Source organism: Zygotorulaspora mrakii, chromosome 6 (assembly GCF_013402915.1).
Source record: "Zygotorulaspora mrakii chromosome 6, complete sequence".
In the NCBI taxonomy this organism is placed as follows: Eukaryota; Fungi; Ascomycota; class Saccharomycetes; order Saccharomycetales; family Saccharomycetaceae; genus Zygotorulaspora; species Zygotorulaspora mrakii.
In genome coordinates, this window is record NC_050724.1 from 265,834 (window position 1) to 289,028 (window position 23,195).

At 39.8% G+C, this 23,195-nt stretch overlaps 8 protein-coding genes and 1 non-coding gene across 9 annotated transcripts; 1 reads left to right on the forward strand and 8 right to left on the reverse strand.

Annotated features, from left to right (window-relative positions):
* Positions 1-73: 73 nt before the first annotated feature.
* YLH47 (Ylh47p) lies at positions 74-1,471 on the reverse strand (the record flags this gene model as incomplete). Its single annotated transcript, XM_037289453.1, has 1 exon — positions 74-1,471. One exon carries the CDS (start codon positions 1,469-1,471, stop codon positions 74-76), a length of 1,398 nt encoding a protein of 465 aa, XP_037145348.1.
* Positions 1,472-2,662: 1,191 nt separating this feature from the next.
* On the reverse strand, positions 2,663-7,024 carry SPT6 (chromatin-remodeling histone chaperone SPT6; the record flags this gene model as incomplete). The annotated part of the gene is made up of 1 exon (XM_037289454.1): positions 2,663-7,024. One exon carries the CDS (start codon positions 7,022-7,024, stop codon positions 2,663-2,665), a length of 4,362 nt encoding a protein of 1,453 aa, XP_037145349.1.
* Positions 7,025-7,324: 300 nt separating this feature from the next.
* On the reverse strand, positions 7,325-8,428 carry CTR1 (high-affinity Cu transporter CTR1; the record flags this gene model as incomplete). Its single annotated transcript, XM_037289455.1, has 1 exon — positions 7,325-8,428. The coding sequence occupies one exon, from the start codon at positions 8,426-8,428 to the stop codon at positions 7,325-7,327; it is 1,104 nt and encodes a 367-aa protein (XP_037145350.1).
* A 319-nt stretch (positions 8,429-8,747) lies between these two features.
* On the reverse strand, positions 8,748-9,857 carry DAM1 (Dam1p; the record flags this gene model as incomplete). Its single annotated transcript, XM_037289456.1, has 1 exon — positions 8,748-9,857. The coding sequence occupies one exon, from the start codon at positions 9,855-9,857 to the stop codon at positions 8,748-8,750; it is 1,110 nt and encodes a 369-aa protein (XP_037145351.1).
* Positions 9,858-9,980: 123 nt separating this feature from the next.
* On the reverse strand, positions 9,981-11,105 carry SHY1 (cytochrome oxidase assembly protein SHY1; the record flags this gene model as incomplete). The annotated part of the gene is made up of 1 exon (XM_037289457.1): positions 9,981-11,105. One exon carries the CDS (start codon positions 11,103-11,105, stop codon positions 9,981-9,983), a length of 1,125 nt encoding a protein of 374 aa, XP_037145352.1.
* Positions 11,106-11,352: 247 nt separating this feature from the next.
* On the reverse strand, positions 11,353-12,540 carry HG535_0F01380 (uncharacterized protein; the record flags this gene model as incomplete). Its single annotated transcript, XM_037289458.1, has 1 exon — positions 11,353-12,540. The coding sequence occupies one exon, from the start codon at positions 12,538-12,540 to the stop codon at positions 11,353-11,355; it is 1,188 nt and encodes a 395-aa protein (XP_037145353.1).
* A 1,338-nt stretch (positions 12,541-13,878) lies between these two features.
* On the reverse strand, positions 13,879-17,478 carry AXL1 (Axl1p; the record flags this gene model as incomplete). Its single annotated transcript, XM_037289459.1, has 1 exon — positions 13,879-17,478. The coding sequence occupies one exon, from the start codon at positions 17,476-17,478 to the stop codon at positions 13,879-13,881; it is 3,600 nt and encodes a 1,199-aa protein (XP_037145354.1).
* Positions 17,479-18,002: 524 nt separating this feature from the next.
* Positions 18,003-18,101, reverse strand: HG535_0Ftrna5Y. The gene is made up of 2 exons: positions 18,062-18,101; positions 18,003-18,039 (listed from the first exon to the last, which is right to left on the reverse strand). It is a non-coding gene; the product is annotated as a tRNA-Tyr (tRNA).
* A 3,340-nt stretch (positions 18,102-21,441) lies between these two features.
* Positions 21,442-23,046, forward strand: HG535_0F01400 (cyclin family protein; the record flags this gene model as incomplete). Its single annotated transcript, XM_037289460.1, has 1 exon — positions 21,442-23,046. The coding sequence occupies one exon, from the start codon at positions 21,442-21,444 to the stop codon at positions 23,044-23,046; it is 1,605 nt and encodes a 534-aa protein (XP_037145355.1).
* Between the last annotated feature and the right edge of the window lie 149 nt (positions 23,047-23,195).

Genomic DNA, 23,195 nt, shown 5'->3' on the forward strand with positions numbered 1-23,195 from the left:
AATCATTATACAAGGAAGGCTCTAGAAGATATGATTGTCAAAGCAGAAAGAATAAAAAGATTATGTACAAGTCTCAATCGCTACTCTTGGTAGAATTTTGAGAGGCGTCAGCCGATGGCTGGGCTATGGACTGCTGAGGCACTTGCTCTTGCGTTTTTGCCACAGGCGACATCTTACCAGTAAAAGACAGCGGTGGCGTATGACGAGGCAGTGTTGATTGGTTATCTATGTCATCTAGGCTCAGTTGATCCTTCACACGGACAAGCGAGTTCTTCTCCTGCTGTTCCTCCTCCTTCATGATTTCCTCTTGCTCTTTCAATTGGACCAACCTCTGTTTGGCGGATACATGGTCTTCTTTCACAATGTTCACCTTGACTTCATGATACAACTCGTCTGGTATGCCGCTCAGCACGTCACATAGAGCGTCGTAGAGAGATTTCCTGGAGGTAATTTCACCGTAGTTGTACGCGGTAGCCATTATCAATAGGGTGGAGGAAATCTTATCCTTCAGTCTCATGTTCAGCCACAGGCGCAAGTTATCTCTCAGGACAGAGTCGTCGACGTTTAGACACCTGATACCTCTGGAAGAACAGGCGGTGAAGAGCTCTGCTGGGCTGAGTTGATCAATCCCTTCATAGTAGATCGAGAGATCGTCCTTCTTCAACTCAAGCATCTTGTACCTGATACGATAACGGAGCATAACGTCGGTGCCGAAGGGTTGCAAATTTATGTATTTCGCGATGGCCACCAAGTATGACCGCGTAACATTGTCCAGAACGGTGTCATCTGTAAACAACCTTGCAACTTGAATCAGCTGCTGTCTTGATTCTGGCTCACCGGTTTTGCGCACATGCTCGTAGAATTTGTTGAACACAGCCTTTTGTTCATCTGAAATGTTGACCGGTTTGAAATGTGATGTGTTGTCCTTGATGATTTCGGCCATTAACTTTCTGCTTTTCCTCAAACTAGCCAGTTTGGACTCTTTATCTTTGCTGGATTCATATGTTGAAGGTAATAAATTTGGAAACAGTTTCAATGCAACAGGCAATAACAATTCAGCAAATGGCACTAGGACAAACGCCGCAAACGGTACCAGTCTGATGATATCCTGGGTCGTTCTCTTCAATTGCAGCATTTCTCTACGTGTCAATTCATAACCGGCAGACATTTTCGAGAGTAATCTGAAAGATATCTTCATTTCTAGACCCAGCAATTTTGTGCCATCCACATAATGTCTTGCTTCCTTTTTGACTCTTGTCCACAGAGAGGGCTTTGGTGGTGCCACATTTACCATCTTATTCGCCGAAGGTTTCTCTGATGGGCTTGAATTGAATCGGTAACTAGTATGCCTTGTAATATTAGCAGCCTTCAGAGACCTAGTAATGGATGAAGTAGGCATAAGTGCGTTATTGGTAGCTGCGACACGATACTTATTGCCCTGAATGAGCATCTTAACTGTAGGTTTTAACATTCTTAGGTGAATATAGTTGGCTACACTGGCAAAGATCGACAATTGAATGATTTCACCATTCAGTATTACACTACAAGCTTAAATGTGCGTGCGTGTGGGAGTCTGCTGTTCAATGCTCGATGCGAGATCTGCTTGACACAGCGCGAGGAATTACCGGTAAATGAAATTTAATTCCTCGGCAAGAATCTCATTTCTGGGATGATGGGTAAACACTTCCCTGAAATGTTTAACCATACTTATTCCCATTGTGAGGATAGTTCTTCAAAGGAGTAAATTTACGTATGCCCTTGCCCATAAAACGTATAACTTTCAGTGTGACGTGGAAGTCAGTACAAAAAGTAAGAAATAACCATTGCCTGAGATATTTCATCCAGCTTACATGACAACTTTAGGCAGTTCTTTTGAATTTTGTTGGAGAAAGAAGATAGTTTACTGTTATTCTGGTAGCTTTCAAAGGGGTTAATGCGCTGACGTGCGTTTTGACAATTGCCTGCCTTCACTGAGCGGTGTTTTTATTATACAGGGATCCTGAATCCGCGAAGGCTTCGATTACTCATTTGAAGTAGCTATTTTGACCTGGTATGCACTCGTCTTGTTCTATTTAATTGGGTAAATCCAATGTTTCGTAGCACTTGGTGTACCATTGCAAACGTTATCAAGACTATTATTCAACAAATGCATTTGTAACGGTTTTCCTGTCTTAATTACAACCTTGTTTACCTCAAATGACCACAAAACCTCGCACCAGCAAGAGACGAATTTCCAGCACCATGTACTGGAATATGTAAATACGTTGTCATTCTCGAACTGTTATGTGAATAAACAGTAGAGTGATCTTTTACAATATGGGTTTTAAAAATGCTTACATGATCTTGCCTATCAACTTTTTATCGATATCTTCAAGACCTTGAGGGAAAATTCGAATTCACTGAGGACCTCAAAAAGATACTAGCATTCTTTAAAAGATGCTCGATTCTTTCTATTTTTGGGTCTAATAAGAGGAAGAAAAATTAGTACAAATCTCGTAGTTTGACCTTATGGAAGCCCTGATTATGAATATTCGAAAGACATTTTCTGATTTCTTAAGAGATCAAGGAAAAGATAGCCAAAATCCTCGCAGCTTTCTTACTTATTACAATTGTTCTAACGAAATACTATGCGAAGAAGGCCGCATATTCTATACAAAAACAACTAATGATAGGTAGCAGTTTTATTTCTATTCGTACTTGATCTCAGTAATGTTTTGAAACCATTGCACAATTGGATGACACTTGGGTAATTATAGTTCACAAGGAAAAACCCGGTATGCGTCAATTTGACATTCCAAGTGTATAGAGGACTCTGTGCGTTAACTTTAAACATTAGATAAAACCAACCTGGATTATTATAGTTAAAGGAAAGATAGTAAACTGATTTGTTTGGATTGACCTTGGAATAATCTTCAATAAACTTCACGACATCTTTTTTATTACCGCTTTTGAATTTTTCATTGGATGTGATTTCATTCAGGAGTCTAACTTTGTTTTGCAAGCATTCAACAATAACTTGATCTAAATCGTGGTATTTTTGACCTTCCACAACTAATATCTTTCCTAATGCAAGGGGATTCTCCTTCTCTAGTTCCAGAATATCTATGTGTTGAAATAAGTCTTTATCCAATTTCCAAGAAATAACCAAATGATCATCACCTCTGCTAGACTGTCTGATGACAAAATCACCACGTTCCTTACTTCTCAGGTAATCTTCTGCCTGCTTGCCATTGAATGGCACGTAGTAAGGATGATTAATAACACGATGAGTTCTTTTAGCACGAGCTTCTGCCATAGTGATCTTTTTCTCCTCTTCTGAGTCCTCCAATTCTTGCTTCAAATCCCATATCGATGGATCTTTACTAAATGTGATTGGTACGTATTGATGTTTGATATCATGTTCCAAAAGAGACACTTCTGCCGTGATATTTTCATAGTCAATAAAAATAATCTTAGATCTGTATGTTTTACCGATCTCATATAGTTCGCTCGGAGGCCTTTTGTATTGAACACCAGCATGTCTTTGTGCGTTCACTATACAGTCAACCTGGGAATTCGTTAGGCATAGTATGTCATTATGTCTGAATCTTTCGATTCTAACAGGAACAATTGCACCTTTAAAGAATGTCTTTTCGTTCTCGCCGGTCAGACTCTGAAATATTTCTTCACCATGTAATGGATGGAAATCATTTCTCAATTCTTCAAACCCTTCCAGGAGCTCTAAAACAATCGTATTTAAATTGTTTAGTTTCTTTTGACCAGTGTTTTTTTCCAGCTCCTCCGCATAAGAATCGAGATTTAGAGATTCTAGTTTAGATCTTCGATCTGGGTCCTCCCTCAGGATCTCGATAAATTCGCTCATGGTTCCCTGTTCCTCCTTCTCAGCAATAGCATCGGGATCGTATTCCAGGGCATCGGCAGCCACCTTAGTAGCTAAATGGTAGTCTTCGGGATGGATTCTGGTGCTATCTAATTGGTCGTGTTCTAAATCTTCGTATCTCTGCTTCTTTTCATTCCAAGATATATACAGAAACCCTGCAGAATTCATGAATATAGTCTTGTGTAAAATATTGTGAGTTATGAGTTGCTGGCGGGCAAGTAAAGGTTCGTTTAATCTTTGCAGAGACTCTAGAAAATCAATAGCTTTACGTTTCCCAAATCCTGCAATGTATTTTAAAACACTGGCATAATAGCTGTTATCTGTAGCTTTGTTAGCCTCTACACCAACCAAATTGACAATATCGACAAATGCAGTTTCCAAAGCTTTGACAAGCTTCTCACGCGGAAGCAGCGATTGATGTGGATGAATAGCCAAGGATGTTAATTCTTCCTCAGATAAGTTCCCATACTCCAATAAAGGCGAATGCATATAACGTGCTAAGGCAATACAATATTTTACCAATGGAGGTTTATTTGGAAATTCCTGGGCAGCCCGATCTGAATTTTGATAACGAATTGCAACTTCGTCTTCTACATAGATGAGAGGAATCGTATGCCCTCTGCTATCAACAATTTGTTTCTTATGCAGAACTTCCTGAACTCGCTTGTAAAACTTTTGAGTCTTAGGATTTGGACCATTGATACCAATGGCATTAGGTTGACAACTCTGAATTATATCATCCAACGTTTCTTCAAACTTCTCAGGATTGCCACGGTCGAATGGGTTATCCACTATTTTGAAATCCTTCACAAAATCACTTTTACGGTTCAAGTATACAGCAATGATGGCATCTGAACCAAACCTACCTTGGCCACAAGTCAAAGTCAAAACTTTTGGAATTTTTGGATCCTTTGGATTAGGAATAAAAGGAGCCTGGTCCAGTTTTGTCATGAATTTATGGCGGATTGTCTTTGATACCAACTTTTCACATTTTTTGGACAAATCATCCTTAATTTCACGAGAAATGTCGGCAAATATCTTATCCATTGCCTGACCAAAAGCAGATCTACGAAAACTATTCCATTCTGTTGCTGAAAGAGAAGTGTTTGTAGTTTCCAGAGCAACCTGGAACATATGATCAACATACTGAGCCTGCGAGGACATATGAAGTCTGACTGTTAGTAAATTGAGCGCCTCGGCTTCCAGCATACGTAAAAAGACGTCTGGCTCTCTCCGGAAATGCATTGGAGTCCTGTTGATGGCATATTTAATATCCTCATAAATTGATCCCCTCTGTATTTCTCTTTTACCCTTTGAAGTTAAGACTACATCGGCGAGATAGTATTTGTAAAAATCAGTCCTGACCTTTTCCCTGATTTTTGTGTTCTCTGAAAGTTCCAGAGCGTAGTATTTTTTCACAGTATCTAACGCTAATTTTGTATTGGAGGTGAAGACTTGAAGATCAGCACTATTAGCATTTAAAATGGATTCTACTGCCTCTTGAGGCTTCAAAGTGGGGTGGTCGACTGGAGTATGGATTTGGTGTTGTGTACTGATATTTTCACCAACTTGATCTGCGGTAATACCAACGTCATTAATTGCTTGATAGAGCGCACTTGATTTGAACTTTTCATAACTTGAATTTTTCAAGTGCTTTTTGCCTGAATGTCTCAACAACATATCATTAATCTCATGAGCATACTTGAATTCGAGAAAATTATAAATATCTTGCAACGAATTGAGTTCAGCTGTGGATGCATTACTCTGATTTCTGAAATATTCATCAACGATAGGATCTGTGACATTCAATTCTTGATAGAAGCTTTTCACATATTCTCTTTTATCTATGATACTGTGAAATTCAATATCTAAACCAACAATTTCCCATAAATCATCTTCGTTTAATACGAACCCATCTTTGTCTTTTGAAGATATGTAATTACGACGATAAGCATAGATGAAAGGGACCTCTAAATTCTCATGAGCTATGAACTTAATCGCATTGCTTACGCATTCTTTGAATTCTGTGAGATCGTATGAAAGATCAAAGTTCTTATCGATAGAGATTTTATCGCTAATCCAATTCTTTTCCAGTTCTTGATCTTCCTCCGATAATTCAATGTACTGAGATAGACCGGCCCTCAACTCTTGAAATCTTTCAGGAATATCAGTCCTTCTTATAACCATATCTTCCTCGGTCATTAAATTTCTCTTTAAATCTTGTAAATCATAAATGTCCTGTAGCGTGATTTTCTTTTTGGAGGCCTTTGTCGCACCAAGTTCATCGCTTTCTTCGTTTTCGTCTGCGGCTGTTTCATCCAAAGTGCCTTGATCCAGTTCTTCGTTTTCGATTTCCAGTGCCCAATCATAGTCATGTCCATCACCAAAAATATCATACATCTCGTCAATTTTATCTGATGAGAGGCCCGTTATATGTACTGGTTGCTGCATCCTTTGCTCCCTTAAAAGCTTTCTTTCCTCGAGTCTCTGTAATCTTGTCTCTTCGTCTTCGTCCGAGAATTCATCGTCCTCAATGAAGTCGTCCAGCTCATCAAGGATACCGCTCTTGTTGGAGGAACGATGCCTTTCATTGTCCATCTCCTCATCCTCACGATCAGTTCTCAAACCGTCCTTGTCGCCCTTATTTTCATTTTCTTCTTCGTCATCAGAGAAGAAATCTTGAAGATGGGAATCTGAGCCGTCCTTAGATGGTGCTTCCGTTGCGGATTCTCCACGCTGTGTATCGTCTTGATCACCAGCTCTTTTTAATCTCTTCAATTTTCCTGCTGAAGTACTAGAAGTGGGACGCTTCACACCTGCATTTTCCATCAAAAGATCCAGATCGTCCTCTGATAGCCTATCGTCCTCTTCCGTTTCTCTGTGCTTTCTTTTATGTTTTCTTCTTTTCTTATTGGATGCACCTATTTCGCCATCCTCATCTTCATCGTCAACGATGAATCCTTCTTTCACGGTTCTTGCCTCCTCCTCATCATCTTCCTCATCTTCATCGTCCGATGAATCGAACACGTCTTCCCCTTCTTCTTCATCGCTTGGTACTTTGTCTTCGTCTCCGCCATTGATCACGGGATCCTCTTCCTCCTTACGAGTCTGAAGGCCCTGCTCAGCATTCTCCGAATCCGACATTTTGTGGATAGCCCTTCTTATCGCTCAAATCAAAGGCTTAGACCTAGCGTAGCCTTCAATTATGCAGTACCACAGTTAATGTTTTCTCTTCAACAAATTTCAAACATTTGACGAAATTGTATCTTAACTTCTCCAAGTTCGTTAACTTTGTCACTATTGCAGTAAAGTGAAAAGCTAGTATACGTAGGAAACGATACATAAAAATTCTGGAGAGCACCCGACATATAATAGCAGTCATATGATTAGGTAACGACATCATTTAATATGACCTATTTCTATACATGTTTATATATGGGGCTTTCAGCGGAACTTCTCAGCTGGCATCAAGTTAGAGTCCATGTTGCCCGACTGTTCTTGAAGTTTAGCATTTTCCATAATTTCATTTTCCATCTGCTTTTCTTGTTCCATAGCTCTGCTGGCGCAGCAGCATGCCGGATCTACGGCTTCGTTTGTGTTAGACAACCTTCTACTTAGAACTGTTTTCTCATTCGACGAGACGTCTTCTTCGGGGTTACATTGACAATCATTTTCACCCGTCTTTGCTTTTTCAATCTCAGCTTGTATTTGCCATCTCTTAAGCATGCAGATTTTACATCTGTTGAAGAAAACCTCAGCCAAAGCTAAACCAGTAATCACCGCAAAGACATAGGTTAGCACGAGTGACATAGCAGCAAGCATTAGCATGTAGATCAACATGGTTGCAAAAAAAGTCAACACGGTTCTTATGAGGTCATGTGCTAACTCAATTGTAGAGGGCCTAAATATGTCAAAGACGAAAACAGGAAGCTTTGGGAGATGCGTAACCTGTATAGGTTCATCGTTGTAAAAATCTAAACCCTTAGCGGCGAGACCCATCGTAGACTTGTGACCTTTATTCCATTTTTTGAACCATTTGACTTCTAGGCACCAACTAACAAACAAAGTAAATTTATAAACGAATGCTGCAACCACGATTAATAAAAATATACCAAATGCCTTACCTTTGGTGTTTGCAGATAGTCCATGGAAAAGAACTGGGTAGTTCATGTACCTGGGAGTCAAGTAAGAGTTCATTCCCATATTCATGCCACCCATATCGTTGGCAGAGGCTGTATTCGTACTCATGGACGAACTCGAAGTACTTGTACCCATTTGCATACCCGCTGCCATGGATCCAGACGTTGAAGAAGCGGCCATTGACATCCCCGACATGTCCATGCTAGAGCTCATGCTGGAAGATGATGCCGCTGCTACAGTGGAAGTTGGCATCACCATGCTGGAACTCATACTCATATCAGACATTGACATCGTCGTAGACCCCTGAGTACTCGAGCTTATCATGGACATGCTTCCACTCATTGTATTTAATGCAGCGCTAGAGCTGCTCATACTCATACTCACACTCATGCTCATGCTCATGCTCATGCCTAATTCGCAGTAGTGCGTCTCTTTTTGGTGGAATACTAATGAAGAAAGTTCCAGCAGCTGTAGGACCTCTTTATTTAATAGTTCAATAAAAATGAGAACGTCTCAAACATCATATCTTATTTGAATCGATATATTCAACAGCTTCTCAAAAACAAACCAAACGAGCACATATGATTACTTCATAAGACTCTTTTTGCTCATTTTTTATCTTCTGCATCCTCGACCGGCTGTGTGTACCACCGAACACAAAGCGGGAAGAATTTGGGTGTAAGCATTCAGAAAAAAACAACAGCAAGATCGGTTTTTTCACTTCAGATCATCTAAATGGAGGTCTGTTTGCTTGAAATCTCCTTTTCGTGGGGACACTGTTAGAGCTCTTTTTGGTAGCTGATGCATTTGTCCCGACAGGATGCCCATTAATCATCAGGCCGGTGGATCTTTCCGTTGTAGGGCGACCTGGAACAATTCTTGTTGCGCCACCTGCTAATGACAGCCTTGATGATCTTCTTAGATCACTCGTGTCTTTCATGTCTGCATTGAAATCTGTTGTAGTTGATATACTATTTCTAATCGTATGCAGTATGGATTTTCTCCGCAGGCTGCCTGAGGAAGGTTTATTAGACTTATGACGCTTAGCCGATCCCTCCATCCCGGGATTTGATATAAACGATGCTTCACTATTGTTGTCATCATTGTCTATTTCGTCTTCTGCTGTATCTTGATGTTGCTGATGTTGTGGCCCATTGCTCACTTGATGAAGTGGCATATGCCCTCCTTGTACACGCGGATTAGGGATCCTCAATTGCGTTGAGGGAAAACTGGGAGGTACAAACTGAGAGACGCCATCGTTTTTTTTAGGTTGTGCTTCATTCTTTAAGGTATTCAGTTCGTGTAACAGTGCCTTCTTCTCGTGCGACAGTGTCTCCAATCTCTTGGCGATTCTTAGTTCCTCCTCAATGTCGTGAGAGACATGCGGGAAATCAACACACCATGAATTACACATTAAACCATAAAGCAAAGCACCTAGCGACTCATCAAGATCCACTAAGCTTTCGTGTATGAAGTTTAATTGCGTGAAATTCGCGTCCAGCGTTATCATTGAATCGCTTAACTCTCGGATTTGAGGTAAAATGTACTCTTTTACAAAATTCTCATTGTCATCTGCAATTGAATTTATGGTACCCGAACGACTGTTACTCCCTACAGCGAGTCCCTCCGTATTTGTCCCACCCAGTGACGATCTTCTTGATCCGGGGTTGCTGGTAATAGACAACCGGTATTCTGTGGCGGATCTTTTTGTTGATGTCTTGGACTTTTCCTGACTCATCGATGCTTGCGGGTACTGAGAGCAGGGATCTTTGTCTAAATGCTCCTCATTGCTAAGATATGGTATAGGTATTTCTCCATGTCTCTTCTTTATATCCATCGAACTAATAAACCTTACGCGCTAACGCGAGAATATACGGTGAAAAACAAAAAGGGCTCTCAGCTCAAATACTGTTTCTATTTACAAAGCAAGAGATGGGGGGAATTCGTATTTATCGTTTACTTACATGAATTTTTTGGCGTGTCTTAATTTATCCTTTTTCACTTGTGCTTGTGACACTCCTGATCCTTTCCTGTATTTTCGTAATGCAACAAATAGGAAAACGCTGCTTAGTAGCGAAAGCCCATACCATGTCACCAAGTACTGCAAATGGTTGTTCTTGAGATCTATTTTTGGCACTTTACCAATAGGAACTCCCGCGTTTCTAAATTGCCATTCATTGAATTCCAAGCCATCCTTTAAATCTGGCTCCTCTGACGTGAAACGCAGTGATTTTTCGTCAGTGCTGTTTACATTGGCAGCAGTATTTTGTGGCCAAAAATTCCATCTAGATGAGGTGCTATTGCTTGCCTGCGAGTCGTGTTCAATCTCCTTGTTGCTCTCCGGCCAATAGTGATCTTTCATGTCGTATATCGCTTGCAAGTGGATTGGTGGACATCCTGAACTCTCAGCCATCTCATAGATATCAGCAACTTGCCATAACCTCGAGTTTTTATCAGATTTTTCCCATTGAAAGGTTCCTCGCGGGTGAGGAGCACGTACTAAACACATAAGCTCTACATTGTCACCCCTGGGTAGTGAAAGGTGCTGTAAGCTTCTTGATGTGGGAACAGCTTTGTCCTCACTAACCCATCCTCTTTCAATTAGCAGTTTTTCGCCTGTATCTTTCCTGATGAAAGGTGTAAACAATATATACCCTTTCACGCCATTCCTGACCCGTGGCCCCACGAACATCTCCTCTTCATGTAGAAAAGTTCCTTTCAAAGTTACTCTACGGTATTCCCAGTTTTCACACATCTCTGGAGCAAAACGCTTAGGCAAAGGAGTTGGATCATAGGCTAGCCGACTTTCACATTTGGCAATTAATTTGGTTTTCCACTCAAGTCTCCGCACCTGCCAGGTTCCTAGATAAAATGAAATTATTGGCATCGCAAACATCAGTCCTAGGACAATCTTCTTTCCATGACCCTTTCCTTTGGACTCTTCCTCATTTGGTGTTCTTGTACTTTTTATAGGTTTCCAATCGACTGTCGAAGTAACTACAGTTCTCTTTAAACTGCGTTTTAGAAGTGAAAGTCCCGATAATCTTACTGAAGATACGAGGGAACCTCGATGAAGAGGTACCATATCTATTAATTGGTGGTTTTTAAAGTACTTCTGAACCCGCTAACTTATAAGTGTAAAAAGAGAGCTTTGCATGTTCCTGTTTTCGATGATTGCATTTCGAAGCAGAGTACAAAATGACACTGCATAAAGCGGTCATTAAAGAAAAACTATTTTGAAGTATTATAAATATTAAATTTTTTATAGAAGTGTTTGAATCAGCAGGCCAAGATGATCACCTACATTAGTACTTTCTGGAATTTTATCCTATCTAAAACCAACAAAATTTGGTGTTATTGTCCCATATGACATTATCCACACCAAAGCCTTTAGGTGGCCTGAATGCACTTAGAGAACTGTTTTTAGCATAAACATTTGACTCATGCTCCATTTCCAATAATTCCTTTTGCAACTCTGGGAATTGTTTAATCTCGATCTCTTGATCCCAGAAGACTAAACTTTTCAGTCCTGTTTTTTTAGTCTCCTTGACAGCCATTGTAATTAGTTTACAAAGCGTTAATTGTGCATCTGGCTTCCCCTCCTCCATGAATACTTTAACTATAATGAGAGAATCTCCACTCCAATTATGATGCCATATTATGTGACTGTTGTCTGAAAGAGCAAAGCCAAATTTCAGATCCTTTTGCATTCTATTAGTCTTTTTCATGATGAAAAGATCACGATGTGCAAACCATTTATATAAATCGATATCAGCCGAAACCGTGAAGATAAATTTGTAAGGATTGAGCTTGCGTACTTTCTCGAGATTTCTGCTGAATGCTTTGTCTTGTAGAGCAACGAGCTCTTCATAGCCTCCAAATCCCAGTTCTCTGCCTTCTATGGTACCTTGATGGCAATACCGCTTCTCGATCTCATCCAACTGTGTCACGATATGCAGTGGTACATGTTCAGACTTGAAGCCCATGTTTGAGTAATATTCTCCCACTTCGCTATATAAGATGACTACCATATTTTTTATGAGATCAGGAGAGTTCGGGGCATCACGAACACCATCAAGATGGTCATTGAGGGCCTCTATCATCTGTCTGGCATAACCTTTTCCTCGATTTTCCGGCGAAGTATAAACACCACCTATAGTCGCCACTAAGCAAGGTTCAACTTTTGAACCGGGATAAACGCAGCTTCCAAGTCTACCTAAAATTTCACAACTGCTCACAATTCGATCAGTCACCTTTTCAGAATTTACTTCTAGGTTTTCTAATATGAAGTACTTCAGACCGACCCATTCATGCCCTTCAGGAAACCTCTTTATTGTCTCGGTAGATTTTCCCTTTTGTCCTATTTCTGACTTGCCCAATACTGCTTCTCTCTGAACATACTCTTCAAGGCTCAATTCTCCTTTCCAGTTATTGCCATTCTGAAAGTGTGTGTATTTAATGACTTCGGGATCTGTAGTTTCCCGAAACACTAGTGAATCAGAGTTTGGAAGGATGGTCATATTTCAATTTGACTAAATCTCACTAATATTGAATGGATAACTTTCGAGGTAGCAAGATAGCGTAACTGTTGCCAATTGTGGGTACAAATCAGGTTAACTTAAATCAGGTTAACTTTATTAACAATATATGTTTCAGAGACTGGCTTTTCTGCGCTCCACAAACATGAACAGAAATTTTTAGAAAGTCTAAGAATGTATTAGAATGGGAAACCTGCCTTCTCCGCGGTGCTCGCTCCCCGCTGGAAATTTTGCGGAATGAGCATATCATGAAGGAAAAGCAAGGAAGGCAACAGAATCCTCAACTATGACTATAGCACTTATCGACAGCACCACAATGTAGCAATCATGAAGGAGTCAGAAATCGCTAACCATTTCCTCTCAATCTCAACTCACACGCTCCCAACACTTGCTACATCAGAAGGGTAACTCCCAATCCTTGTTGCAACCTATGCGCTCATGTAGTCTAGATCAAGTAATTAGGGCAGAGTTGCCATTATTTATGAGATGTATAATTTGTGGCATGCTAGCATTCATGTCCTTTCAGTGTCTGTATTTTTAGAATTCACATAAGAATATATTCATTAGTTTTGGTGATCTTCCTAACCCTTAGCAGGACCCATGATAAGAAGCCTGTTCACCTAATATCTCCGTAAAGCGTGATAAAATTACTCCTGGCTGGTATTGTCCAACTACTAGCAGGACAATGGTCAATCCTGACTGTGACCCCATCGTGATTTTCTGCTCTTGCCGTGTCCTCATATATACGCTATGATTCCTAGATTTCGAAACGAGGTCAAACCTTTAAATCCATGAGCTAGGCACTTTTTTGAAATCTTCATTGAAAATTTGTCATTTCGCTAACGATGTGTATGCGGATATCAGGCTACTCTTCGCTAAATTGACCATCTGGATATGTGAATGAATAAATTAGAAAAACTCCCTAACGCATACCAGAGTGGTAATACCTGGAAGTTGAAAACTAAGCTCGAACACGTAGCTCTGTAGTTATGCAGACACAAAATGGCAGAAAAAGCAATTGATTAGACACATCTGAATTTTCATGGCATCAATTTTGCATTCTAGACGTCAAAGATATATTCATGAATACTCATCCGGCCTCCGACTCATGAAAGGCGCATTCTGGAACATAAAACATAAAAGATCGCTTCACAAGGATTATAAAGGGCTCTGAAAGTGTTGTCCCTAGGGAAAGAACACCCTATTCCATATATCAACAGGTTTCAGTTTTGTCACGTGCTTTCACATTATATATAAAGTTGCTTCAATTGATAGGGAACTGGTAAAGGTCCCTCTACTATGCTTTTGCCAGCATCTGCTTTAAGCATCTTTGTAGGTTTTGATGTCTTCTATAACCTTTAATGCCACCGCTGGTCCCTTACTTTCATCCCACGCTTGTGCAATCGAATTTGTATCAGATCCGCGCGGAGGTCTTAGCCCATACCAGATCATTTTGGTTATCTCCTTTAGAATTGTGGAGCACAATTTCCATGCCTCATTTCTAGCTTTAAAAGAATGGAAGAGTTGCATCGCTAATAAAGTTGGCTTTCCATTTGCTGCTCTCACAATGTCGGCGACTTCTTCCGAGGAGATTACCAAGCCCTTCATTTTCAAAAAGAACTCTAACTGGGAAACGAGCCTCCGATCAGCTACATCCCCATCATTCATGGGGCTTGTAATCATGATAGATAGCTTGGACCTTTTGGCGGAAAATAAAGATATTGTCTCCTTATAAAACTGCGTGTATCTTGGCAATGTGAGCAAACTAATGAAATTTAGATCAACACAGGTTTCTCTATCACAAAATTCATACTGTTTATCCAGAATTTGATTCCTAAACTTTTTATGTCTTTTCATTGTGGAACTGTTCAGAATAAAGGCGTCGCCACTCTGAACGTTACCAACAATTTCATTCGACAGGTTTGCGGGGCCTGCAAATTTCTGTAATTTGTCAGCTGTAGTGCTTTTGTATAAATTCACATAGGGTTTCACGTAATTTTCTGAGAACGTTTCTTGGCTCAACTTTCCGAGAATCTCCTTTTCCAGATATGCAAAATACTCATCGATATGACTTTCTAATGTCATGCAGTTTGCATCTGACATGACTGTAATATGTAGTCCCACTGTATCTGAAAGTAGCCGAAGGCCTCCCATTACTAGATAGCCGATTTGCCTTCTATTTCTAAGTTCTGATACGATCGACAAGGAAAGTAAGTATTCTGTAAACGCAGTGAGAGAAAGGATTTGCATTTCATTACGTTTTCCTGTTTGAATGAAATATACTATACTGTTATTGGGATCATCTTTTTGACCAGGTTGCTGAATATAGACGTTGGTTCCAGGTTCGAGTTCTTTCGTTGATAAATGGTGTTTGAAAGTAGATTGAACTTTGTAATATTTTTGTAAATGACCCGTGAATGAATCATTCAAATAGCTGTTGAGCTCATCAGCACATGAAATATCTCCCTGGATGAACAGATTGAGATATTTAGGGCCATCCAAAAATGATCTACAGAAAGCCTTAAAGCCTTCCATATCTATATCTTCTAAAGCATTCATCCTTTCATTGAAGGTCCACATATTCTTTTCTAGGACGACTAACAATCCCACACTTGCGACGTCCACGCCGCTACGATTGGCTGCCTCCTGATACGTATTTCTAACCAAAACGCGAGCTTTTCTTAGAAGTTCCTTAGAAGGAAACTCGGGATCTGTAGCGATCCTTCTTATGGTTGATATGAGGGAAACAAGAACTGGCTTTAAACCGTCTGAGAATCCCGATATAGTGAAGCTAATGCTCACGTCACCTTTGGTAGAGCAGCCAAACTCGTAGGAAAAGCCTAGCTTGATGGATGGATATAGACTGGGGCATAAAGATATGAACAAAATTTGGATTAATGTCTCCAAGTGCATGGTATTTTCAGGACTAGGTTTTATCTGCATGCTTAAAACATCAATAGAAACGACAGACTTAAATCTCAATGAACCAGTCACGTCATCCGGCAATATCCACATCTCATGGTGTTCATTCTGGCTGACTAATGTAGGAATCGTTTTAATCAAGTCGCTATTGATAGCAAAACTCAGCGAAGCAGAACGACATTTATTAGATGAAGTCATCAAGATTTCATTTAAAGTTGAGGAACAGTTCGCCCATTTTGGTTTAAAACAATTCTCTTTGGGAAAATGAAAGTTGTAATGCATGTTACAGCTTGGCTTACCATCGTTCAGGTTTAATATGACTTTAAGATACTCAAAATCGTAGGCAGCATCCCTTTTAAGAGCTTTATTAGAATAATCTTGCTGGATAGTTTCCGTAAAGAATGGGCATGTACTCAAATCTCCAAGAAGAATCAACCTGATATTATTCGTGGTCATAAATTCTTTAAGAAACATCTGGAAATTAATAGCTTGACCTATCCACCATCTTTCACTATCCGTATTTTCGTGAAAAAATGAGATGGAAGATTCCTCGGATAGTATAGGTGAACCTTTGAAGAGACATCTCAGATCTAAGGCCTCTAAATCTTCCTGCATCAAACAACTTAAACTTGAACATTCCTGCATTGGAGAACTCTCCTTTGGTAAGTAGATAAATCGCAAAACATCGATGCTACATTGATCGCTCAGAAACTTCGAAAGAGTTAAAGTGTCATTCCCGCTGAACAGGGGAATCAAAACATATGATATTGTTTCAACTATAGAGCTTATCTTCTTCCAGCCCGTATTTGTTAGGGAGAGTTCAAGCACTAGTCCCATGCCGTTTGTCGCAAAGTCGGATGTAAACGCGTAACAGCTCGTTATCCAGCCTTCTTGCTTGAAATAGTGACAAAGAGATCCTTCTGATTCATCGCCGAAGATTTCACTCCAGAAGTGTGCAAAAGTTACAACATCTTTCTTAGTGAATCTCGTATTTTGCCAGTGCACAGGGAAGAATATCCTTGACATCGGAAGTTTATGCACATTGACAAAAATGGCGTTTTGTTTTTCGCTTTCAGAGAAGCATAAGCAATTGGCATATTTTTCTTTCCATGTGTCGCTTAATATCTTTGTAGTATGGATCTCATCTTCTTCCTGAGTAAGTACCGGTGACGTCAACTTCGATCTCCTAGAGGACTTTTTCGGCGATCTCAGAGAAGGTTTGATTGAACGAATTATATTTCTTCTTGAAGAAGGGTACATCGGTATGTCTCCAAAACTCTTTATGGCAATCTTGGCCAAAGCGTTTACAGATTGAGGGCCTCGAATACAAAGAGTCATGTGCGAACTCAAATAATTCTCGTCAAAGTAGTGTTGCAACTCATCTTTCAGGTTCAACCCCTGAGCCTGCGCCATACTTTTCAGAGTGGACATGTTACCAGTGCCAAATCGATGAAATGTATGTTTTTCGCTGGATAATAATCGAGCAGCATGGTAGAATATTTTGGAGCTGGAAGACAGGTTACCATTGTGCTCACTCTCTATCGCGTATATCTCCTTGTTGATGAGATCAGACTGAAACAAGGGTTCAACAAAGAATGATGAGAAAACCTCTACTGCCTGATGAAAGCTCATCTCCTCGGAAGTATGAATGCTGGGCAACTCAAAATAAAACGACGTCTGTTCTCCTGTTGTGAATGCATTTTGTAATCCATTATATTTAGCAATCATCCCATGATAAGTTCCCGGAACGGGGAACCTTCTGGACCCTGCAGCTAAGAGCATGTGTTCGCATAAATGAGCCAAGCCAGGTATCTCGTCAGGGTCATTGTGCGAACCCGTCGCTACCGTGAGAGAACATCCACTTGAATTTTCCGTCGGATCCGATATCAAAAGAGTCTCCATTCCGTTGGGTAATTTGCACAGCCTGTGTGTTCTATTCTCGAGAGAGACCGGCGTATAAAACTGGATATCGTAATGTTTAACATTGGACCACGACATATCTTCGCCCACTACAAATCGATCAAGTGGTATGCGAATTCTCAGACGCTATAATGCTTACAAGCCTCTTCGGAACATATAGCTTGACAAATCATGTTAAATATATTGAAACTCGTTGCAAGTTTGTAACTGTTAATGAGGCATCAGCATTGAAGTGACCGAATTGGCATATACCGGAGTAGTCATGAGAAACAATCAAAAACGGCCAATTAATAGCATACTGTCATTAGAAATTTCTTACTGGGGGTATTGGAATGTGCCTGGCACATGGCATGAATGGCGATGGATTGAAAACAAAAAATGTCGATATGTTATTTACATCACGCCCACATAAAAAAGCGAATTGCACAATACCGTATCGCTTAGATAAGGTTGTAGAAAAAAAGATGCTGGCTATGGCGAGCCTCAGGTATTGCCCTGGTACTGCTCTAGTACTGCTCTAGTACTGCTCTAGTACTGATCTAGCTTCGAGATGCTAAATTGAAGCCTGTTGGCAAAAGTGTTTTTGAAATCTTCAAAAAAATTCTCCCGGGGGCGAGTCGAACGCCCGATCTCAAGATTACTTTGTTGTTTTTCAACACACATTACAGTCTTGCGCCTTAAACCAACTTGGCTACCGAGAGTACGCTTGTTTAATTTAGTTATTTAGTTTATGGGAATATTAGGAACTGAATGTCCTGCGAACATATCAGATCGTTTGCTTTAATTACTGTATGGAGAGGGATGGTGTTGAAATATAAATCGAGATTGTAAGATATATTAAAGAGATGACTTATAAGCATCAAAAATAAGACAATTGGTCTGTAAAACAAAATAAACGAAGCCAGATGAAGCCCTAACAGAATGTCAATCGATACTGGAAAGATATCGGATGACAGTCTATCGCGAGACGTTTACAACTCAGGAGTCTGACTACGAAGGAGTCTATGGAATGAAGACGAAATAACAGTTGTACTGTGGATTCTATGGGACTAGAAATGGTGTGATGACGATGAAAATTCTTCACTCGTCGTCCTCTCTTATGGTTCAATAGGTGCGAAATGCTGGGTATAAATACTGACGTATTTTCCAGATATTAATCCAAGTTCAATTAGTCTTATCTCAATTCATGATATAGAAAACCAAGGAATTATATATCTCTATAATTGAATATCATAGTATTATCATCAATGTCAAACCAAGTTACTATCGACAACGCCGAAGAAAACATTCTTTCTAAATAGAAAAAACCATTAGTAACGATACTACAAAAGGAATGAAGTCAGACGAAGCCCTACTTGCTGCCCTCTTGAAACTAGGTTGTTTACGATTGTATATTGGCTTGGCAATTGACGATAGACAATAGGATACTTTTCTGCGGCATTCCATACTGGCTCATGAAACGGTATGGCCATGCTACTCGCAACGCCCAAAGTCGGATTATTGGGCGGATAACTACTTGCTAAACGATCAAGTATCTCAAGGTAAGAATATCTAGCTTTCCTTTTTACTTTTAACATGCTCTGTTACCCCATCTGAGATGTGAAGCTGAAAATGAATGCCAGTGATCATGCTGTAAAGCTGAGTGTTCACTTATAACCTCAGTCTCTAAAATCTCATCAATTGGAGAATACAGAGCTGCGAAACCTGAAGGAGAGCAGCAAATCGAAGCTAAAAGTCTTGATTTCATGAGGCTATTGATCAATTCACGATCCAAGTCATCTGATGAACGCTGAGAGCACTGCTTCTTGGTTTTGACGTGGTGGACCCTTAAATGCAAGGTGTAGGTGAAGAATAATTTAAGAAATGCTCTTAAGTACGTACGTAGGGGAGGGGCAATAACACTAGCGTTGATGATCATACAATAATCAACTCTTTCAATAGCAACCAGCTAGTGGATTTTAACTCATAACAGTATATTATCGGTGCAAGACTTTCCTCGCCTTGCCAAGTATACGGCTCGGCAAGTCAAGGCTGTTCTATCAGTGCTTTGCGACCTGCTAAGTTGGGGTAGCTAGCTCAGCCTTTGTTCCATTGTAAATCATATTATACAAGAATACGCTAAATTGAGGGCATTACTGCGATATCCAGACACTGGAGTCCACCGCTCATAAACTATAGTATATCTCGTCTAAAAGATTGGCATGTAATTGCTGAATTGGAGGCATGGTTACTGTGTGTTCGACGAACAAAAGATGGCGACCCAGCGCCGCATAGCTTATAACCTACTCATGTTGATGGCGCAGAGGTCATAACCACTAGCAACAGCGCTCATAAGGTAAGTCAGTGCTAGACACATTGTGCTTGAGCCGAATGACCGGACTAGGAAGCTATTACGTATCAAGTGTGTTCTGCACTAAGCGCTAGCAATTCGACAATGGCGCCAGGCGTGGGAACGGCTGCGCGCTCAGTGTCAGAAGATCCCACATCTATCATTCAAGAGTGGCATAGCAGGGAACTTTTAAACAGGCATACACAAGCAACCCTATATCTGTGTGTCACCAAATTAGCGTCAACAGTTCTGAATTGCTTAGCTCTCTCAAAATTAATCTGTTCCGTGGATTCATCATGTGAACATAGCTCTTTTTCTCGCAGAAGCTTCTCAGGTAGTACAGTATGACACGAAAACAAGACATTTCAAATGCAAGAAACTTAAGGCACCTTGGAAACCTTATTGGGAATGCCTGTAGCATCCCCGTTATCAAGCCTACTGTTAACCATATGTATATCTGTATATCACGTGCACGGTCTATTATGTAAGATTGACTAATCATTATACAAACGCGCCAACTAGTAATTGAGCGTAGATTAGACCTGTCTACGCTTAGCTAGTGATGAATGCCATGTCTCGTGTCTCGTCAGCATTACCACCGTGACCTGATGAAGTTGCACAGAACACTGATCTGAGTGAACTTTTCTTCTTCTCATGCATAGATGCATTGACACGCACAAGTGTCTATTCATTGGAAGCACTGAATGGCAGCATAGTGCACTTCTCGTCGAGATAGAAGCAAGAAAAGAAAGCTGGACGAGACATAATAGCCACGCAATTATCAAGAAGAGAAGAGACTAATACGGAAGCGAAGGAACGGAGGGGTTTGAGGTTGTTTCAATCATATTTTCCACTAGTCGTTTTTTGTTTTGTTTTTACCTTTTCTGTTCCACATACACGAAAAAGGAAAATAATCAAATAAGTTTCGTATCCGTTTATTACCATATCGGGATAAAGGTAAACAAATTGATCAAAGTGGATAAGTGTCAACAATATATATTTCTGTTTGTGTTAAGTGAAATATTCAATTGAACAGAGTTTAGCCCTGACTTCGAGGTGGAAGAAGTTGCTTTGAAGCCATTGAAACCAACCTGGTCTTATTCCTCTCTACTTCTTTTCTTAGAGAATTTACTACTCTTTCAGTCTGTTACAAAAAATTTGGACGACCGGTATACACACACCTCAAATACGTACTAGTGGGATCGACATCGCTAGATCGGTTAGCCTATTCAGGGAAAAGAGAAACAAATCAGTTGTGCAGATATCTTTGGAGAACCGGCATACTACTGAGCGTTGTCCTCTCTTCGACTACTATTTTTTCTTTACTTTGTTTAGCAATTCCAGGACGATAGTATTTTACAATTGATCCCTTCCAAGTGCTATTCGATCCTTGATTTTTGTTTTGTGCCTGATTTGATTACAGGTTCTGGATATTTGATATATATCCACTGGCCGTACTTTCGTGTGTTGTACTCTCTACATTGTTTGGCACTTTATTTTAGTTTGAGCCCATTGACACCTATTCAAAGATTCGAGGCATCAAACTTAAATATAAGTAGAGGAATATTGATCAGAAGTTTATTCCCGAGTGTTGAATATTCATATTTTGTCGCATATACTGTGTCATAACGAACAATTGATTTCGTGTATCAACATTATTGTGATACTTTTGTTTACAGAGAAAACATCTGTTCTTAAAATTTCTCACATTGATGTCCTCATCCTCTGAGAATACAGAAAATACACAGAATGACAGATCTGCTAAAATTTTGAGAAATGTTCAGCAAAGGTTAGCATTGAACAATGTTACGAACACGATAACAGCGCAACAAAATGCATCTCATCAGTCATCTATTAGAAACTTGAAAAGTTCTCTGTCCATGGCAAGAGATGAAGGAAGCAGAATTCCACAGTTTAGTAAAGAGACATATATTCATCCAAGCTTAGCTAATTCATCAACACTCGATCCACAAAATAGCTCACGAAGTAGCACGACGAATAAATCGATTGACTTCCTGTCCTCCAAAACAGCATCAGTTGGACAAGGCGAATTAGGTTCTTTCACTGTGTGCGAGAATAAAGAGAACCAAGATCCATTCTCTTCATCGAGACTGTTACCTTCAATAAGAGAAGAAGGACATCACAAGTCAGATGAGGAGCACGTACTTCTGAAATCTCAGTCGAGTCATATTACACAAACTGGTAAACCAGATCCAAAAAGCTCACAAATTTTTTTAGGTAATGATAAAATTGATACCAGCAGTGACTATCAGAAAAGCAATAGCAGTAGTACTAATAATAATAACAATAACAGCAATAATAATAATAATAATAATAATAATAATGACAGTAAGAATAGCATTAATCCCAGAGATATGGATGCTGGGAAGAAAAGGCCGATCTCTACTTTAGTAGAGCATGATGTGCCTAAGAAGTTTAAAATATGCGACGAAAATGGTGAGGAAGAATATGAGTGGGAAGACCTAGATGCAGAAGATGCTAATGATCCTTTCATGGTTAGTGAGTATGTGAATGAAATTTTTGATTATTTAAGTCATTTGGAGGTAGTTACACTACCAAGTGAAGAAAATCTCTATAAACACAGAAACATTCGTCAAAATCGAGATATTCTAGTAAACTGGTTAGTGAAAATTCATAATAAATTTGGACTATTACCCGAGACGCTCTATCTAGCGATAAACACAATGGATCGTTTTTTGAGTAAGGAACTAGTTCAGTTAGATAAGCTTCAATTAGTTGGCACGTCATGTCTCTTCATCGCATCAAAGTATGAGGAAGTTTACTCACCAAGCATAAAACATTTTGCATCAGAAACTGATGGCGCTTGTACAGAAGACGAAATCAAAGAGGGCGAAAAATTCATTTTGAAGACACTGAATTTTAATCTAAATTATCCGAATCCAATGAACTTCTTGCGGAGAATATCGAAGGCGGATGACTACGATATACAGTCTCGAACACTTGCCAAGTTCCTGCTAGAGATTTCATTGGTTGATTTCAGATTTATAGGTATATTGCCCTCTTTATGTGCAGCAGCAGCTATGTTTCTTTCTAGAAAGATGTTAGGCAAGGGAAAGTGGGATGGTAATCTAATTCATTATAGTGGTGGCTATACGAAAGAACAATTAGCGCCGGTATGCCACATGATGATGGATTATCTAGTAAGTCCAATCGTCCACGATGAATTTCACAGAAAGTATCAGTCAAGAAGGTTTATGAAAGCATCAGTAATATCCGTTCAATGGGCATTGAAGGTTAGAAAAAATGGATATGATATAATGACACTGCATGAATAGGTTTCAAAAATAGAAACTTTTCTCATTTTTTTTTTTTCGCTTCGACTTTGCACTAGTTCGTTAAGTCGGATTTTCAACTTTCCGTTCACCTAATCAGTTGTATTTTAATTTCACTCTTTAAACTTATTTTAATATATTTTTCCAATTAA